The sequence below is a fragment of the Elephantulus edwardii genome, unplaced genomic scaffold (genome assembly GCF_000299155.1).
Source record: "Elephantulus edwardii isolate Elephantulus edwardi_28Jun2011 unplaced genomic scaffold, EleEdw1.0 scaffold00094, whole genome shotgun sequence".
Lineage (NCBI taxonomy): Eukaryota > Metazoa > Chordata > Mammalia > Macroscelidea > Macroscelididae > Elephantulus > Elephantulus edwardii.
The window spans coordinates 8698438-8718555 of NW_006399844.1; the positions used below are offsets into that span (position 1 = coordinate 8698438).

General features: G+C 50.2%; 2 protein-coding genes across 2 annotated transcripts; one reads left to right on the forward strand and one right to left on the reverse strand.

Annotated features, from left to right (window-relative positions):
• Nucleotides 1-9569: 9569 nt before the first annotated feature.
• ABHD15 (abhydrolase domain containing 15) lies at nucleotides 9570-13857 on the reverse strand. Its single transcript, XM_006890979.1, has 2 exons — nucleotides 12977-13857; nucleotides 9570-10092 (listed from the first exon to the last, which is right to left on the reverse strand). Exons 1-2 carry the CDS (start codon nucleotides 13855-13857, stop codon nucleotides 9570-9572), a joined length of 1404 nt encoding a protein of 467 aa, XP_006891041.1.
• A 1920-nt stretch (nucleotides 13858-15777) lies between these two features.
• On the forward strand, nucleotides 15778-19624 carry TP53I13 (tumor protein p53 inducible protein 13). The gene is made up of 7 exons (XM_006890980.1): nucleotides 15778-15849; nucleotides 16032-16100; nucleotides 16321-16362; nucleotides 18330-18458; nucleotides 18598-18789; nucleotides 18887-19442; nucleotides 19512-19624. Exons 1-7 carry the CDS (start codon nucleotides 15778-15780, stop codon nucleotides 19622-19624), a joined length of 1173 nt encoding a protein of 390 aa, XP_006891042.1.
• Nucleotides 19625-20118: the final 494 nt, after the last annotated feature.

The following is a 20118-nucleotide window of genomic DNA, read 5'->3' on the forward strand; positions in this document are numbered from 1 at the left end:
GGGAGTGTCAGAGACAGTGCGATTGGCACAGGACAGAGCGGAGTTTAGGGCTGTTGTACATAGGGTCGCTATGAGTCGCAGGCGACTCGACGGCACACAACAACATGAGATACCATCTTACCCCAGTAAAAATAGCAAAATTCAACAAAGCAGCAAACATCAAATGCTGGCAAGGTTGCAGAGAAACTGAAACCCTTATTCACTGTTGGTGGGAGTGTAAAATGGTGCAACCAGTATGGAAGGCTGCATGGTGCTTTCTCAAAAAGTTGGAAATAGAAATACCATTTGACCCAGCAATTCCACTACTGGGAATATACCCTAACGAAACCATAACTGCCACCCACGCAGATACATATACACTTATGTTTATTGCGGCTTTGTTCACAATAGCAAAGAGTTGGAAACAACCTAAGTGCCCATCAACAAACAAATGGATAGAGAAGTTCTGGCATATTCACACAATGGAATACTACACTGCATTGAAAAAAAAGAACTCATGAAATATACAAAATGGGTGACCCTGGAGGACATTATGCTGAGTGAAATATCTCAGTCACAAAAGAACAAATACTGCATGGTGCCACTGTTGTAAAATGGAGCTAATATTGGGGTTGATGGGAGACTGAAAGAGGGGATAAATAATGTATACTGCATTGAAAAAGATGAGGGAAAGAACTGTTTAAAAGTGATACATGATTAGGTATTGTTAGCATGACAGGAGTCCAGAATGAAGGCTGCATAATGGAGTGGATTTGGGAGGAAGGACTGTATAACAATAAAAAAATTTTTCTTTTACTTTTCAAAGAGAAGAGCGAATTTGTGGGGAGGTGTGGGCAGGGAGAAAAACACAACAATGAATAAATGGAAATCCAGAGTATCTGTAAATGTTCATTAAATTAAAAAAAATTAGAAAGAAGCCAACAACAACAAGAAGAGCAAGGATATTAAAGATTTAAGGTGTCCCTGATCCCAGCTATGGTGTTTTCACTTGCTTCCTATGCATCTGAAAGTTGGACAGTGCCTAAGGAGACAGGAGAATTGATGCCTTTGAACTGTGGTATTGGTGAACCACCAAAAGACAAAATTTGTCTTTAAGGAATTGCAACCAGAATGCTCCTTAGAGAGTGAGACTTTGCTTTGCGTAGTTTAAACATTTTACCAGGAGGAGAAAAGTAGGAAAGAGAGAAGACAAACCTCAATGAGATGGATTGACAGTGACTGTAACAAGGGTCTTGAGCAAGTCGGAGGTTGTGAGGATAGCATAGGCTAGGGCAAGGTTTCTGTCCTTTGTTGCTAGGGTTGCTATGAATCGTAGTCATTTTGATGGCAGTAACAACAATAATGGCTTTGGTAAAATTAGTGGGGCATTTTTGCCTCACATACGTTGGGCATATTGTTAGACGGGGCCAATCCTTGGAGAAGGACAACATACTTGGAAAGCTGGAGGATCAGTCTAAGAGAGGAAGACCCTCAATAAGATGGATTGACAAAGTGACTTTAGCAGTGGGCTCAAGTGTGTCTGAGATGGTGAGAATGGCACAGGATAGGGCAGGGTTTAGATCTATTTCTTATTAGGGCAGCTGTGAGTTGCAATTGACTCAACAGCACATAATCATAACTACAATAGTGAATAATAAAATTAGTGAGATGCTTACGTCCCAAAAAGTCTCTAGTAGCGGCTGGATGACAATTCTTTAGGTTGATGCTCTTATGCAGGCCCACACCAGATTATTTCACTCACTAAAAATAAGGTAACAGCCTCCCACTTAAACCTACAGGTGGAAAATATCAGTGGTCACTATACCTATCACAGGTCACAAAAGGAGTAAAAGACTAAATAACAAAACTATTTGTAATCTAGGGACCAAGGATAGCCTGGATTAGAAAATCTGTGCTTCAAAGTTTGTAACCACATCAACAACCCCAAACAAATGTCATTGACTAAACACATCAGAAACTCTGAACTATGTTTAGGATTCAAAGCCTCTCATCTGTCAGATTTAAACAAGAAAACCACAGTTGTCCTCAGCAGTCTCTTTTGACTAGGCAGTAATGAGTTTGTGTTTTTGAGTTAGAATAGAGGGAAACAAGCCAGCTGAGATACCCTGGCTATGCAAGCTGTGCACTGAGTGCTTTTAGGGGTTGCCATTGACAGAGTTAGCAGCTTAGAGAACTGCACTGCTGATGCAAAGATACACACTCCAGCTGCCACGGGAGACAGATGAGCAGTCTCCTCATCTTTCTGCCTCTGAAAACCCACTGGAGAGTCAGCTATGGATTGGTTCCAACTTGATGGTACTGAATAACATGAATGGTAATGTGTTTAACTCCACGTGGCATTGTGCACTTTGGCAATCCTGGAGATAACGTCTTTCCCCTTGGTGAGCTCTGGTGCCTAGTGGCAAGAAGCTGCACTGCAGTCCCAGAGGTGCATGGTTCAAATCCACCAGATGGAGGGACAGATCTGATTTGACGGTACATACACAAAAAACAATAAAATAAATTTTTTTTAATTCTTTCCCCTTTTGTCAGCATCTTTTATGCCATTGTTGTTATGCTATAGAGTCCTAACTGGGCATGATTTACTGTCATTTCAGACTGGCTTTGGCTCAGACAAAGCGAGTGTAGCAAGAGCACCGACATGGGGTTCTAGCCTTTGCTCCATTTTTTTTTTGTGTGTGTGTGTGTGTGTGTGTGTGTGTGTGATCTCGGTTGTGAGATCTTCAAAGCCACTTCCTCTCGAACCTTCCATCTAGAAGAAACTGAAACACAGTCTGGGCAGGAACCAACAGACCAAAGTGAAACCTATAAACCATAACATGGTTTGAGTGTGTGTGTTTGAGTGGGCGATGGGGAGCATTAACCTCTACATGAACAACCCAGAACCAACCCTATGAAGCTCAGAGATGTTATTCCAGGCCCTTTTCATGTCTGCAGTTGAACTAGTAACCAGAACTGGGCTTATATCAAATGGAGAGTAACTGACCTGGAAGCAATTGCCACGTGCAGAGATCTTTGGGCTCTGGATGAGGAATTGGTCCTATGCGATGGAATCTACATGTTTCCATTACCTCATAATATCCTAACAGACCTTAAAAAAAAAAAAGGCCAATACATGATCTGTCTTTTCATATGAAACAGCTCAAAAAGAGTAAAATTAAAACATTTTTCCAAAGATGAGATGAGTCACATAAGATGTCTTAGGACAGAAGTCACAGGACTCTCACGTCCAGAGCACTTTAGTGCTCACTGACTGTATCACTGGGCAGTAACTCTACACATGTATCATTGATGATCAGGGAATTTTGAACATTCTAGGAAATTATTAGCCTAGAGCAGGAGGCCTAGTTATTGATTAAACAAATCTGCCACTCAGATTAGGGGTCATAAGGCTAGATCCACAGAAGTGAGGCAACAACCAAAGAATATAGAAGCTGGGGGCCTTGTTACACATCACAGGGTACACATGGCTCAGTACATAGAGGCTTAGAAGGCAGATAGCAGCTGTTGACGGAGATTTTTAAAACAATAGCATACCAGAATTGCAGTGTCTCAGTTTATTTACTATTTAGAGAGAAGTTGGAGAGAAGTCTTGTTCAAGCCCACAAATGATAAACACTAGGGCGAAATATGGAAGGACTAGAAGTACAGGTTTACTTTTTATAGTGTATTTATTGTTTTAGCATAAAATTCCTTCTTGCACTTCTCTTCCTGGACACTTCTGGCTAGAGCATAATTATTAAACTATCTTATAAATGGTCACTTTGACAGGGTTATTTTTGTTAAAAGCTTCCATCCTTTTCCAACTCTCAAGATCCTGGCCAGGTCTGTAATCTCCTGATCCACAAGCCCATAAACCAACCAGAAGTCTTTACAATCCACGGAGTTAAGATATCAATTCTCTCCATCTCACTCGGAGGACAATCCTTGTATCCAACCTAGAGTACCTTTCTGTCAGCACATATCCCCTCCATGCTACATGACAGTTGGCAGCCTAGCTTGACATCCACCACTGACGTGGTCTTGCTTCCCAGAGCAGTCATTCTGTCTGGTCACTCTGAAACTCATGAGTCTTCCTTGCAATTTTATTTCTGCAAATTATGATAACTAGTAAAAACATTAGGGAGCTATTGTGGCCTAGTAGGTAAGGAGTTGCACTGCCAGTATGATCACAGGCAGTTTGAATCCACCAGGTGCACCAAGATAGCCGGGCCATCTCCTCCTGTGTGATTTATGGCCTCTGAAAACCCTCCAGGGGCAATTATCAGTTGGTTCCCACTCAACGGGGTGCATAACAGCAGTGGAAACAATTTCTGATGTAACATTTGTGGCTTGATGTTAAATATTTTAAGTAATTGTTACCAGACCCACCCTATTTAACTGTTACCAAGTCCCACCAAAGTGGTCAAGTGTGTCTGTTTAAACAGGGAGAGCAATTCAAGTTGAAGCTCACTTCTAAAGAAAGAAACCTTAGTATTGCTGACTGACAGAGGATTTTGTGGTCTTGGGTAGAAGGTGAGTACAAAGGATCTTCTGATTCTGGGGTGGTTTTGAGGTGACATATAAAGCCAAGATAATATTTCCTGTGTCAAGACCCCTTTTCTAACAGTATTTAAGTCACAAGTCTTAGAAAGGATATCTTCATTCAAAATAGATTGTGTCGACTGAAAAAAAAAATAGATTGTGTCTTCTGAAGGAGAGGATTTGGTACTTTGTTTTTTGTATTTTTATATTCTTCAAATCTATGTACAAATACATAAAATGTTAATCTTTTTGAGAATTAAGGTATAGTGTAACACAGACTTTAATCTCAGAGGTCAGAATATTAGAACTCAAAGAAACCTTCAGGGACAGTGCCCTGCTTCCTGCATTTTGATGCATTAGAAAGGCTCAAAACCAGCAATCAAGAAATTTAAAGACAAATTGCGTTGGGAAAGTCTGCTGTCAGGGACCTCTCAAGAGTACCAAAGAGCAACAATGTTAGTCTGGAGACTAAGACGAGTCTTGTACAGGTCATGGTCTTTGCAATTATTTGCTATACATCAGAGAGCTGGACAAAGACTAAGGATGATAGAAGAAGAGTCGATGCCTCTGAGCTGTGGTGCTGGAGAAGAGTGTTGAACATACATACCATGGACTGCCAGGAGAACAAACAGGTCAGTCCTAGAGAAGGTGAGACCAAGCTGCTCCCTGAAGGCAAAGATTTTGAAGCTCCATCTTACATAATTTGGGCACGTGGCCAGAAGGGACCAGTCTTTGGAGAAGAACATCATGCTTGGAAGGGTGGAGGGACAGAACAGAAGAGGAAGGCCCAGGATGAGATAGATTGATTCAGTGACTGGAAAAGTGGGATTGAGTCTGTCAGAGACGATAAGGTTGGCTCAAGATAGAGCAGGGTTCAGAGCTGTTGTACATAGGGTCACTATGAGTCGCAGGCCACTTGGCAGCACATAACAACCACCAACCCGATTTGGCTCAGTCTCTGAGAAATAATGCTTCTCTTTTCATTGTTTTCTTTTCCCTTATGCCTTCCTCATGTGATTCCTTCCAGTGCCTCTCACCCTCAGCCACCCCTCTCATCTGTCAGTGGAGGCCTGCATATTGCTATAATAATGAACAGGCTTCAGTAAAACTTCCAAACTTAAAGACTGACTAGGAAAAAAGGACCTGACAAACTACTGCGAGAAATGAAGAGCATGGTGCAGGACTTGGCAGTGTCTTGTTCTACTGTACATGAGATTCCTTTGAGTCAAGGCCAATGTTACGGCAGGCTAACAGCAACATAAAAAAAGTAGGCCCTGGAAAACAATATATACAAATCTCATAAGTAAACCAGTTGTTGTTATGTGCCATCGAGTCAGAGCAGCTCTGAAGCCTGCTCTGTCCTGAGCCAGTCTCACTAATTCCGACTCACCTAGCCCCATTGCCCTGGTTACTGTATCAATCCATCTCATCCAGGGTCTTCCTTTCCTGTGCTGTCCTTCCACCCTTCCGAGGATGATGTCCTTCTCCAAGGATCAGTCCCTCTTGGCCACGTTCTCTCAAAGGATGTGAGACAGAGCTTCAAAATCCTAGCCTCCAAGGAGAAACTTGGTTTCACCCTGTCCAAGACAGATCTATTTGTTTTCTTGGCAGTCCATGGTGTGTTCAAGACTCTTCTCCAGCACCACAACTCAAAGGCATCTTCTTTTATCATCCTTAGTCATTGTTCAGCTCTGTGATGCATAGTAAGTAATTGTGAATACCATGGCCTTGATCAGGTGCACCTTAGTCTCTAGACCGACATTACTACTTCTTAGTACTCTGGAGAGGTCCCTGCCAGCAGATTGCATCAGGATTGGACTGAGATGGACCTGAAGCTCTTGCTGCAAAAGGTCAAAGACTGTAGTCTTCAAAATGGATGGAAGCTCAACATCAAGAAGACAAAGATTCCCACCCCTGGGCCAACTGGCAGCACCATGATGGATGGAGAAGAGTTTGGGATTGCTAACAGTTACAGCTTGCTCAGCTTCACAATCAACACTCTTGGCACCAGCAGCTCAAGAAATCAAAAGTAAACCAGTATAAAAGAAAAATTTTCTTTAAATTAAAAAAAGAAAAATGTAGGCCCAAGAGAAAGATAAGCAAGTAAACAAGACTTGAGGAGATCCATACAACCCAGCACCTGGAAGACTCCAGTTCTGTGGGAGTGTTTGGTTTGCTTTACTCTGTTGTTTCTTGCTTGCTGACTCGCCATTGCCTGTGAGCCCCACTCATTCACACAGAATCCTCTGCCTGGGGCCTGAGCCATCTGGTTTCACGTGATTAGCTATTTTTACCAAAACAAAGCCAATCTGGATTCCCTGAAGGGTAGGTCACCCAAGTCTCACCTAGGAGCCAGGTTCACTCCTCACTTTATCAACATGTTTATGTTCCATGTTTAGGTCTTTATGTGAGAATCATTTCATTCACTGCAGTCCTCTGGTAGCTGACCCCACAGCAGCTTTTTGGGGACCATAAATCAAACTGGAGGTGACTGCTCAAAGAGTAGCTAGTGGACTTCGAAATTCATGTTGTTCTTGTGTACCATCGAGTCAGAACCAACTCACAGCTGACCTTCCAGTGGCTTTTCAGAGGTTGTAAATCACACAAGAGGCAACTGCCCATCTTTCTCTCATGGAGAAACTGGTGGAGTGGAACCCCATGCTTTTTGGTTAGCAGGCAACTCCTTACCACTAAGCCACCAGACCTCCCTCTGAACTAGTGGGCTAAAAATTCTTGGTTATGCAAAAATGAAAGATGATCACACTTCCTTGCATAACAGAGTCATGGTCCAAGTTGACACATAACCTTACCCATCAGAGCCAGCAACTCTCTCCTAACATGTCAACACACATTACTGTCAAATATACTTTGTATGCAAAACAGATAGGATAATTTTTACTACTGTAAATGTGAAGTGTTGGATAATCAAATAATCAATAAGGGAGAAGTAGGTGTATACTTTCTTGGCCCTTGCCTTCAAGCATGGAGTTCAGGGCCCAAGAGAATTGATGAAATCTGAGTAGCTCTTTTGCAGTGCTGAGAGGTTTAAAACTGAAATTGCAAACTATACTTCCCTCCCTGGAGAGCTTTCTTTTCTGTAAAAGAGTGAAAGGAGATATAGCAGCAGTAACAAAAACCCACCAACCTGTTATCTTAAAAAACTGGAACGCTGGACATCTGGCCTAGAGAAGCAATCCAGATTTTCACCCTTAGGAGCTCTCTCAGTCCCAGGGGTTTAAAATCATCTCTGAGGTGCTTCCCACTTTATAGTCAGTGCTAAATTATGTGAGGGCATGTGGGACTGTGGGTCCCTGAGTCACCAGAGTGTCCACTGTACCAGATGCTACAGGGATGGCCAGATGTCAGTGATCCTTGCTCATTCTTACACCAGGGCTGCTGTTCACCCCCAGCGCAAATGGCTTTGCTTACATTTCAGTTTTCTTTCTTCTGCTCAGAAGCAGTGACTGATGAGGAAAGTGGAGAAGGAAAACTAAGGAAAAGGGGATGGAGAGCCTTTTATCTCTACAGCCTAATGTGCCTTAGAGAAATCGAATGTTGACTGGTATCTCAGCTTAGACACTTGGAATTGGTTCAGGGCTTCTTCCTATTTGATCTGGGCTGGGATAAGAGTCTCCAGTCCTGAATCATGGCCTCAGAAATACCTCTTACCAAACTGTGGATGTGGCTCTGCATAAACGCCCCTCCTCTTTGAAAATCACTTTGCAGTTTGTGAAGCCAGGATGGTTCATCCTATCAGAACAGGTGCCCTCTTTCTCAATGACAAGTGAGAATTAAACTTCTGGAGAAAGCTTTGGAATGTGAACAATGCACGGAGTCCTAGCCTATTGTATCATTTACCATCTGAGCCTAATCCAGCCCAGCCCACAGGGCTCCATCTGCACACTGTGCTTATTTCACTCTAGGCTTCAGCATTACGTCCCTAAAACCAACACCCATTTAAACCGCTCGAAGGCCAGACCGGGAAGATGGTCTTCTGTACTTCATGGCTGGCCTTTTGAATAATTAAGCAGAAAAAGCATGGTAATTGAAAGATTCATAAATCACAGAGCCAGCCCTAGTCAACCCCTTGGTTCTTTTGTTTCTCTCATCCCAGATGCTGCTCCTGGCTCTGGAAAGAGAAGGGCTGGAAGAAGTAACAGGAAAGATGACTAACCATGAAACACCGAATTACAAGGGTTTGCAGAAAGCCCACACCCGTTCAGGAGTAAAATAGCGCTGTGCAGGTCCTCTGGAGTGGGAATAGGGGAACATCTAACGTGCCTGAGTCTGGCTACTTGAGTCATGATTTAGCAAGACTCTTAGACCTTGCGTGAGAGGACTTCCTGTTCATCAAATCATGCTCTGGATCTCTACAGTGTCCTGGGAAGGAGCCCGATTTCCCCCCTTTCCCAGCTGAGCTTTGTAGATTGTCTCTGAAAGATTGTTCCTTGATATTCTAGGGAGGCATCCCAGTCCACCTGGTCAGTCCTCACCAAGCTGGTCCCCACACTGCGCCTGCTGCCTCCTGCACTTCTCAGACAAGGCCCAAATGGCCGCAACCCTGAGAGCCTGCTTTCACAGCAGTTCACAGGCAACGGCAGCCACAACCACAGAGTGAAACGAGGGCAGCCAGGACCCAGACACAAACATCCTGGGCTCTCTACATCCAGTGGCTCCAGCTGGAGGCTCAGGGGTCACAGAGCTGATGATTTATGTGGGACACGCATTGACTGGTCTCTTCTCTGCCGTCACTGTAGGTCAGACAACATTTTCTCCTGAGCCCACGGACTTCTCAGGGCAATTCTTTGGCTTATGAAGTCAGTGGATGTCTCGCTACTGATCAGGACGAGTAGGGGTCTGTTGCGAGACCATAGGTAGGGAATTCTGCTCACTGTGAAGGGGAGCTCCGCGTGGATGAAGGAACCCCCTTTGCACAGACCAGTCTGGGAGAGAAAGGGCTGTGCTGGAAACAAACTGAGGGGAGAATCTCCTTATTTCCATTAACTCTTCTCATCTTTCCTGGACTCTCTTCTTCCGTGCAGGAATCACCTGGTATAGGATCGCTTCCAGCTGAACATCTCCAGGTGGGATGAAGGGAGCACCTCTCGCTTCTGCAGGCTTCCCCAACGGCGCCGGCCCCCCAGGAACGAAGCTCGGCGCCTGCTCAGCCCTTTCATCCTCTCTTCCGCTCGGAAGAACTCAGTCAGGTCCCGGAAATACTCCAGGATGACCTCGTGGCTCCAGGCTGGCAAGGGCTCCTGGCGCAGGAAGCCACAGTGGCCTCCATGGCGGCTGAGCAGCAGGAAGAAGTAGGGATTGCTGCGGAAGAGCTCCGTGGGCAGGGTGTGCGCGGGGGGCCCGCACACGGGGTCGTCGGCGCTGCAGATGCACAGCACAGGCACAGCTGCCTCGTCCACGTCCCGGAGGGGCTCGTTGCGGTCCCAGTAGGTGTCCCAGCTGATGGGGCAACCCTTGGTGTGGCAGAACAGGGTCTCCTCAAGCTCACGCAGGGAGCGGCTCCTCAACAGTTGGCCGGTGTCCACTGTGTCCTCCAGCGCCGTTGTGTACCTGGCGGCGAGAAGGTGGTGGGAAGGAGTGAAGAAATCAGAAAGCAAACGATGGCAGAAGTTGTGGAGTGATGCCCACAGTCCAGACTGTACCACAGACACAGTGTTCAGTCATGTTGGTGCTAGACGCCTCCATGCCGTGTGGGACTCATAGCGACCCAGAACAAAACACACCTGAACCCTGACCTGTCTGCACCATCCTCATCATCCTCAGGATACATGAGACCATTGCCTCAGTCACTGTGTCAGTCCACCTGGTAGACAGTCTTCCTCTCTTTTATGGACCCTCCACCTTTCCAAGCATGATGTCCTTTTCCCAGGAATAGTCCCTCCTAGCAACATGCCCAAAGTATGTGAGACGAAGCTTCATCATCTCTGCCTCCAAGGAGCATTCTGGCTGCACTTTCTCCAAGACGTACCTGCTTGTTCTTTTGGCAGTCCATTGGATCTTCAGCACCCTTCTCCAAAACCACAATTCATTTAAAAAAAACAAAAAACAAGAAAACCTTCTGAATAGCTGCCATTGCTAAAACCAGGTGGTTTCACATAGGAGGTCCAGCTCACACTAGAAATGGGAAGATCTGCTGCCTGGGCTGACAGTCTGCAGGGACTTCCCTCCCTCCCTCCCTCCCTCCCTCCTGTGTCACAGTCCCCACCAAGCCTGTCATTTGTGGTATAACCTACCCAGCCCTTGGGGGACTTTACAGTTGCTGAAGACAAGGCTCTCTGTAGAGGATTCACTGTGAATTGTCACCCCCTCAAACTCTTGGAGGAACTCACTGCTCAGGCTTCTTTTAAAAAATAAGATATAAACAAATTAACAAAACCCCCAAAACGTCACCCATCTCGCCATCGAGTTAGAACCAACTCATAGCTGACCCTGCAGCAAGTTTTCAAAAGCTGTAAGTTGATGCCTTTGTGTTGTGGTGTTGGAAAAGCGCACTGAATAGCCCACGGACTGCAAAAAGAATAAACAAGCCTGTCTTGGAAGAAATGAAGCCAGAATGTGCCTTAAGAGACAAGGATGGTGAAACTTCGTCTCCCAAACTTTGGGCATGTTGTCAAGAGGAGCCAGTTAGTACTTGGGAAAAGACATCATGCTGGGAAAGAGGAAAGAAAAAGGAAGAGAAAGAAAGGAAGATCCTCAACAAGAGGGATTGACACACAATAATGTGCTCAAGCATATCAGCGATGGTGAGGAAGTGCACAGCAGGGCAGGGCTCAGCTGGGTTGTTTAGAGGGTGCTAAGAGTTGCAGTTGACTCGATGGCACCTAGGAACAACTAATCGTATGGAAGGAGATTGCCCATCTTTCTCCTGCATTGCTCAGACCATCCAAACCATTTCCCCGCCACACCATTTTGGTTGTATTCATTTTCTGGTGGTGGTGGTGGTAGTGTTTGGGGTATTTAAACAAAAACAAGAAACTAAGATGCTCCAACAATGATGACTGAGTGTGGCCTTGCTGGTGAGGCAGGCTTTCCTGCCTGGGAATGCTGGGGGGGAAAGGAGGCCAACTGTGAGTGCCAGTCAGTCACAGGCTGGGTTCACTGGGTTCCTGAGAGTAACTGCTTTGGGGAAGACAGCCATACTGCTGCTTCCAACTCCCTGGAGCAGGCCAGCCACCTTGGAAAGGAGGACAAGAAGGACACCGAGCCCTCTAGGAGAATCAGTCAGGCCTCAGCCAGTCAAATTAGATTGTATGTCTCCTGCAAACAGTAAACAAGCTTCCTCTGAGTTTTCAACTCCAAGCTTCCACCAGGAGGGCAGTTCCTAAAGGCCCATATTTTCTCCCCACTTCTCTCCAGCTGGTGCCCAGCGTCACCATTGGTGGTGGTCATTTTGGAATAAAAACCGTGGCAATTAAGTCACCCAAGAACCCCTTGCCCCTGTTCTGCGTCATCCCTGCGTTGTCATGACAGCACTGCTATTAAGCTCAGGCTTTGACCTTCGCAGAACAGGAAGCAAAATGGAGAGGGACAGGAAAGAGAAATCATTCCAGTCGTCACCAAGTATTGTGCACACCTGCTCAGGGCCAGGCCTTTGTTAGGTCATGTCATGAACATAGCCTCCCATGGGAGGTGGGCATGACTAACCTGGAGTAACTGAGGCTCAGAGGAGTTAGCTAACTTGCTAGAAATTCTGGGTTTTGAACCCATGCGGGTGTGACCCCAGAACCCAAGCTTTTTGCTCCACCACTTGGTCATAACGTCTTGAACTTCACTATGCCATCGCAGGCAGCAGCCTGGCTGTCTGGGGACCCTCACCCAGCCCTGCCCTCAAGGGAGAAGTGGAGCTTGTCACTCTAGTGGTAGCATCTTCTCCTTCAGCATCAATGGTTTTCAAATCTGTTTTTAATATATAAAATATAGAATGCATGCCTATGAGTAGATCAGACATTTCCCAAGTCTAAATAATTCTACTAAACCAAATGCCAACACCTCTCTGATCAATCCCTGTCCCCTCTAGCTTCAGAGACTGCAAGGAAATATTCTCCACAGATAATAGGTTGCAATTGCTTCCAGAGCCCTCTTTGCAGACTTGTCAACTTACAAATAAGTGGTAAAAGCTAGGCGTGTGGCCTGCGCCAGGGGGCCACCGGGCAGGTGCTGTGGTTGCTAGGAAACTGCGGAGGTGGGGGCTGCGGGCCCTGGGCAGGGAGTCCTTCCTCTTGCACAATGACCCTGACTGAATCCATCTCTAGTTTTTAAACTCTTTCCCCTAATTCTGTCTAGACCACGGGACTTTGGCGGCTTCAGAAAAGTGTGTTGAGAGAATTTTGCCCAAATTGGCCTAAATCTGATTCAATACCAATCAGCAGGGCGGTTTCTCCTTCAGCTCGCTGTCCCCCACCCTCTACCCGGCCCGTGGCCTCCACCTACTCACCTGCTAAGCGCGATCTTCTGTTGGAGCAGAAAACCTCGCTCGTAGGGCCAGGGCAGGCCAGCCTCGAACCACTCACGACAGCGAAGCACCGGCGAGATGCAGGCGGCGCCGGTCACGTAGCTGGAGGAGCCACACTCGCCCAGGTAGGAGAGCAGCAGCGCGGATCCCGAGCCCTCGCTCACCGCGAACAGCAGGGCCGCTGGGTGTCTGAAGCGGATGTAAGTGACCGCCTCCTTGAGGTCGGACGGGTCCCCAAAGGGCTGTAGGCGGGGACTGACCAGGGGGCAGCCCTGGTGGCCGCGGCGGTGGAAGATGACCGGGTAGTAGCCGCGCTCCAGGGCCAGCAGGCAGAGGCCGAGCACGTTACGGGTCAGGCGCCCCCATGCATTGGGGATCACCAGCAGCACGGCTGGGTGGCTCCCGGCGCTGGTGACCCGGCGGCCTCGGGCACAAGGTCCCACAACCCAGTCTAGTGCCACGAGCCCATCGTCCGTCAGCTGTAGGTACTCCCGGGCCAGCTCAGGTCCCGGACCCACGGGCAAGACGAAGTGGCAGAGGGTCTGCAGGTGGGGCCCCGCAAGCCAGGAGCGCAGGCCAGTCTCCAGGGCCGCCGAGCGTCGCAGGGCACGGAGCAGGCACTGGGCCAGCGCCGACGGCTTGCAGATGAGGCGGCATCCCCCAGGCAGCGGCTCCTGAGGGTCGCTGAACTGGTCCGCGAGGTCTCCCCGGTCCGCTCCCTCTTCGTCGTCTGTGCTTTGGGCCTCCCGCACAGTCGTTGCTCCGACGGCAGGCCTCCCAGGGCGCCGGAGCCACCGCGCCAGCAGTGCGAGAAGGGCGAGCGCGACGGCGAGCAGGGCGAGGGCGGCGCCCCCCAGCGGCATGGTGAGGCGGGAACCAGCGCGTGGCTGGCGGCGGGCGCTTCCCTTCGGAGAGCTCCGCGCTCTGTGCGCTCCGCCTGGCGGCCCCGCAGCCCAGGCCCTCCCGCGCCGGCGGGCGCGGGGGGGGCGCTCCGGATTGGCCGCGGCCCCTCGGAAGCAGCCAGTTCGGGCCCAGCTAGTCTCTCCCGCCCCCCCGGCCCTTTGTACAGTGATTGCGACAAGCAAGAGCAGAAGGTGAAAGGAGCCAGAGAGGGAGCAGGGTTTAGTCGCCCAGCCAAAAGAGAGTGATCAGCGAGGGAAGATCAGCGAGCTGAGAAGAGTGTGATGGCAGAGGAAGTGGGGAGACCTGGAGACCGAGGCTTGGAGGGTGGGGGTGAACCTCAGGAGGCCCCCGTCCCCGCCCTGCGCGGTCAGGAAGGCGGGATCGTGCCCGCTGCGAGTCTGGAGTTGCGGAGTCAGACACCCCGGGTCGCTGGGCGTTCAGAACCCCTGTTGACAAGTAGCAAAAGAGAGAAGTGAATAAACCGCTGGGGGCGTGGGTTTCCCGGGGAGCGACGACATTTGCAGTCCTAGTCACCAGCCACGCCGCTGCGCCTCCTTCCCCCGGTCTCCCTGCTCTCTGACCTCGGAGTTGGTCTCATGGGCACCCAACGGCGCAGTAACCCGGCCGGGGGAGGGGGTTGGGCTCCCCGCCAGCAAGGGTGAGGGCACACGACTGGCCCTGGCACAGATTTGCAGTGGGATCACCGCGCAGGGGGCTTTTAGGTCCTTTGCCAGCATCGCTGCACTGTCCCGTTGAGCTGGCTGGTGAGCAGGGGACCCTCTTCTAAGGTCTGGGCTTCTGATTGAGGAAATCCGTTAACAGGGAGCCCCAGGAAAAACAGCCGAGAAAAGGCGAGGGGAAAGGACGCGCTCAGGTGTCCTGCAACTCTCATAATGTGGCCAGTTTGGAGTTCCTTCAACTCAACAACTGTCTGTGACTGGGTAGGGTAGAGTGAGAGGCCACCCCTTCCTTGTAAGTCACGAATATGTGGGTGACAGCTGAAACTACACGTTCTCATTTTACTTCGAAGTTTGCAGCTGGGAATTGCAATCCTCACTTTTCACCCACGTTCCTGCTTTTCCCTCAAAATCCTGAGCCAAGCCAACGGGAGGGCATCTGGGAAGAGGGTGGCAGTGCCAGCGCCCTAATGCCGGAGAGGTCCGGCCGGCCGCCCCCGTGGGCTCTCCCTCTTCGGGGCGACCAGAGTCTCCTGGGTACCGCGGGCCACTACTTGGCAGAGGAGCACGAAGGTGAGGGTAAGGAACAAAGCAACCCCCACACTCGGGCTAACTCCAGCCTTCGGGGTTTCTAGGCCTGAGGAAGTTCCTTAGTCTTTAGGCTCCAGTGTGAAGGCGGGTGTGGGCTTGGAAGAAGATAGATACAGAGCTGGTACTCTCCCCTCAGCAGCAAGAACTTTGTGATTCCGTCTATTAGTCACATGGTCACAGGGACAAGTCTGAACCGAGTAGGCCAGGTCAGCGTCTCTCCTTTCCTGGACCACCCGGCGCACAGCAATCCCGCCCTTTCTCGCAGCTGCGCGTTGCTAGCAGCTGGGGTGCGAGGAGGCGAACCCCGCGGTGCGCGAGGTGGCTTCCGCTAGCTTTGCAGAATCGAGCGCGCAGGCCAGGATCCTAGAAAACTTTTCCGGCTTCAGAATAAGACGCGTGCGCGCGAGGTCTGCGGCTGTGGGCGGGTACTGGGCGAGCAGAGGCGGGCGGGGCGAAGGATGGACGCCGGAGCCCGGGCGTCCAGGCGCGCGCGCGCGCGGACCCGAGCCTCCGTGGACGCGCAGGCGGAGCGAGGGCGTGGGGGCGCTAAAGCAGGCTGGCATTTCGTTGCTGGTCCGGCGACTGGCCGGTCTCGGTCAGCCCCCGGCTGGGATGGCACCTCCTCCGCCTTCGCGCCTGTTGCTTTTCCTGGCAACTCTGGTGGGGCTCCTAGGTCCCTATGAGGTAAGGCGGCCCGCTCCCGAGGGGTCTTCAGCCGTGGATCTCAAAGCGCGCTTTGCCTAAAGTTAGTCCTGGAAGCAGTGACGAGCAGAGAGGCTTAGATCCGCATCCTGGCGACCTGGGGAGGGCTCAGACAGGGTCCTAGCTGTGACCCGCGCCTCAGCTCTGCGCCTTGGACCCCACAGGTGGCCACTAGGCTGGTGGAGGAGGCGGGAGTCCATTGCCCCGGAGGCCCATGGCCTCTGCCACCACAGGTAGGAGAAGTCCTGCAGGCTGAGAGAGAGGGGTTAATGAAGAAATAACCCCCTCCTGCAGTAGCTTCACCACCCCCTCCACTGTCAGCCACCCTCTGGGGACCTCTGCTGGTCCCTCCCGCTCTAGTCCCATCTTGACTCTTGGGGCCTACTGCCCACTCCCCACCCCACACATGGAGTCCCCTAGCTGTCCAAAGCTCATTTCTCTCCTTATGTACAGGTGTCACCAAGAGTGACGTATACACGGATGATCCCAGCGCTGGTAAGTACAAGCAGGGACCCACCCTTGGGAGTCTAAAGAAAGGGAGGACAAGCAGGGTTGCTACAACTTTTCTGCTCTGTGGTTCCATTCCTTATCTCTTCCCTCTGCCAGAGACAGTCTTCCTGGGCCCCCACCTTGCAGGACTAAACAAATATAGATGAGCCATTGTCCTCTGTCCTCAGTAATGGTGTGGCAGGAATGCTGTTCTGGAGCTGGCAGTGCAGGGAAGAGACCGATAGTATAAATGAAGGTTTTTGTTGATTGCCGTTGAGTGGAGTACGACTCATAGTGACCCTATGAACAAGACTTTCTCTTACTATCGTTGTTTCTCAAAGGTCATAGAGTTTCCAGATGCACGTTGTTTTGAAAGTGGATGCCACTCCTACTTCCAAAAGGTAGTAGGGGGAAAAATTATAAACCCCAACTTCCCCATGTGACCGTGGGAAATCTGACTACTCAGAGACTTTTCTGTAAGAAAAGCTATCACCACTGCCCCAAACCTGTAAGAACTAAATGGCTAGTGATGGCATTTTGAAGCGTACAAATGTGTAACATATAAGGTTTGTGGTGATTGTTGGGACTCATGGTGATCCCATGTGTACCTCAAGTTAATCAACTGCAAACTGTGAGATCAGCTTAGATGACTGTGTTTCCATCCTCATTGCAGGTGGTCAGATAACTTCTCTGTCTGTTGAGATTTTCTGTGAAAATATGTCACTTTCTGGATCTTCTGAAATAGTTCCAGGCCAAGAAGTATTGCCACCTGCCTGAGTGGCATGAGTGCCTCATGCCACGCCACTGTCATTCAGAAACCAGGCCTCCTTATTTTCTCCTTACCTTGACCACACTCTCCTCCCTGCCTTTGTAGGTCCTTGTTAAATGAGACTGGGCTGACCTGTCCAAATTTTTGATTCCCCTCTTGTCATGTTGGTCTGCTCACCACATATGAGTGTCAAGCTCACTCCCATCTCTGTACATTTGGTCCCATTTCTTCTTTCTCACCCCTGGCCTATCCTAATCTCAAGGGTGTAGCTTCTTTCCTTCTCAGCTTTCAATCCGTGCCACCTTCAAAACTGGAAGCAGGAGCCAGCGCCCCTTTGAAACACATCTTTCCTGAATAACTCAGCTTTAACCCATTACCTACCTCCTCTGAATTTTTAGACTATCCCCTCATTTAACAGCTAATCATTTGTCTTTGGTTTGCTATTTCATTTGCATGAGTTTTGTTTGCCAGCACTTCCCACACATTCCTTGTAAGCAAAGTCCAGGAGTTAAGCCTCTTTTTGGCATCTCCCACCACATCTAGCACAGCTCTGAGCATCAAGTCAGTCTAATAAAAGAGCAGTTAATGATTAATGATGTGAATTTCCATCCTGGGATTGTGCACCTGCTCCCTATGTGTCCAGTATTTGGACGCTCTGGGGAGACAGGATATATTGACCCGATCAATAAATGGAAGGCAGGGAGCTCTGGTGGTCTAGTGGCAAGAAGCTGTGCTGCAATCCTGAAGGCATGCGGTTTGAATCCACCAGATGCTCCACTGGAGAAGGCCGGGCAATGTCCACCTGTGCCAGTTGGATCCCACTTGATGGTACACAACAATAAAAAAAAAATTAAAAAAATGGAAGGCCTGGCCTCCACCTGGGGGCACTTAAGTGTTTAGACTGGGAACATCTAGGGCCACTGTTGCAGATACCAAGAAAAAGAGCTCAAAGAATGTGATTGGAATTAAAGCTTGGAAGTTGTTCGATTTGAGGGCTGGAAGGAACACTTAGGTGAGAGAAAGTGCATGCCAGCATCCAGGAACATTTGTTGGGTTTTTTTTGTGTATTTTTAATCTCTCTGAGTCGCAAAGATGGAAAGACCATCTGAGAGTCCCTTTTAAGCTGCTCCCTTCCCAAAAGGAGAACTAGCATGCCCAGGAAGGTAGCTGGACCAGGCTTGATGTTTCCCTGCCTTCCCTCCAGGCTGAGGATGTCAGCTTCCTCTACCATCCCTGTGCCCATCCCTGGCTGAAGATCCAGCTTGCCCTCCTGGCTCGTGTCTGTGTGCCTGAGCCCTCACTGACCCCTGATTCCAACCTCACTCAGGACCGAGTAAGTAGTTGCTGGCTGGCACTGGCAGAAATGTGCAGCCCCTTGTGTGTTAACTTTGCAATGAAAGGAAAATCCTAGATCTTCCTCTTGCTAGGTCCCACTTGCCTGCCTCAGCCCTAACACGTCTCTCTTCTTATAGCCCTTGGTGCTGACAGCATGGGGGGTGGCACTGGAGATGGCATGGGTAGAGCCAGCCTGGGCTGCCAGATGGCTGAAGAGGTGGCGCCGGAGGAAGAAGAAAGCATGGTTGCACCCTGGAAGCCTTTCTGGGGTATCTCCCTCGGTGCTGACCTCAGGCAGAGGGCACCTGAGCAGGAGAGGGTATCTGCAGGTGAGGGCTACTGAGACCAGATGTGGTGTTCTAGGGGGATGTAAGTGGCTATCTGGAAGTGGACATAAAAGGTAACCACTATCTTTTCTCCCCCCAGGCCCTGGCTTTGGCCTTTGCTCTTCGTAGCTGGCGGCCCCCAGGGACAGAGGTGGCACCTGGAATGCCTAGGCGGGCCTCTCCAGATGGTGCAAAGAGGAGGAGACTGCGGGCTGCTCTTGGTCTCCAGCCCACTCCCTCGATTCCAGGGATCCCCTCTGCTTCTTCACAGAACTGGGAGGCCAGACGGCCCACAGAGGGCACCCTGGGAGACGAGGGTAATGCCCCATCTGTGCCTGCTGTTCCCTTGCTGGCTGAGGGGCCTGACGGTAATGCCAGCTCCAAGACAGAGGCTCAGGGACCCAAAGGGCAAGGCAGCCCAGGGGGCTGTGTGTGCCCGGGCCAGGCCTCCCCTGCCCCTCAGGCGGCATCACCTCCAAGGGCTCGCAGGGTCCCCACGCCGCGCACGGAGGAGGCTGCCTGGGCAGCCACTGCCCTCACCTTCCTGTTGGTGCTGCTGACCCTGGCCACGCTCTGCACGCGGCTGCACCGAAACTTCCGACGTGGGGAGAGCATCTACTGGGGACCCACGGAGGACAGCAAGGACACAGTGGCCGGTGAGCAGCCCCCACTTGTCCCGCCCTCGCTGGGCCTGCCCCATCCCTGACCGCCTCCCATCCCCACAGCTGTCGTGAAGCGGAGGCTGCTGATGCCCCCACGTCGTGTTAAGCGCTCCCGCAGGAGACCCCTCTTCCCCCCCATGCCGGACAGTGGACCCGACGAGGACAGCTCGGACTGACCTGGGCCAGCCCAGCCCAGCCCCAAGCAGCGGGCTCCTCCCGTGGAGGCAAGGTGACCTCGGCCACGTGGCCCGAGCCTAGGGGGCCCCCTGCCGGCATGCAGAGCAGCTCGGCGTCTGCATGGAGCAGCAGCCAGAGGAGCCGTTTCAAGGGCCCCTGCCAAAATTCCTTGTTTCTAATTAAATTATTTTAGTAGAGTCTGGAGTTGAGCTTGTGCGTCTACCACAGACACATACACTCCCATCAGAGTCCTGGTCATAGGTCGTGCCTACTGTCTGGGCACCAGCCAGCCTGGCCTTGTAAATTGTCTAATTTTCAGAGTAGATGGGGAAGAGTTCTCCTTCCAAGGAGCAGCTGGTGGATTTGAACTGTATGCCTTTGAGACTGCAGCACAGTTTACCACTAGGCCACCAGAAGTCCCCAACCTTAGGAGTATGCTACCCTACCCCTGTTATCGCCAAGTGTCTCTTCTGACAGACACTCCCATAATGGG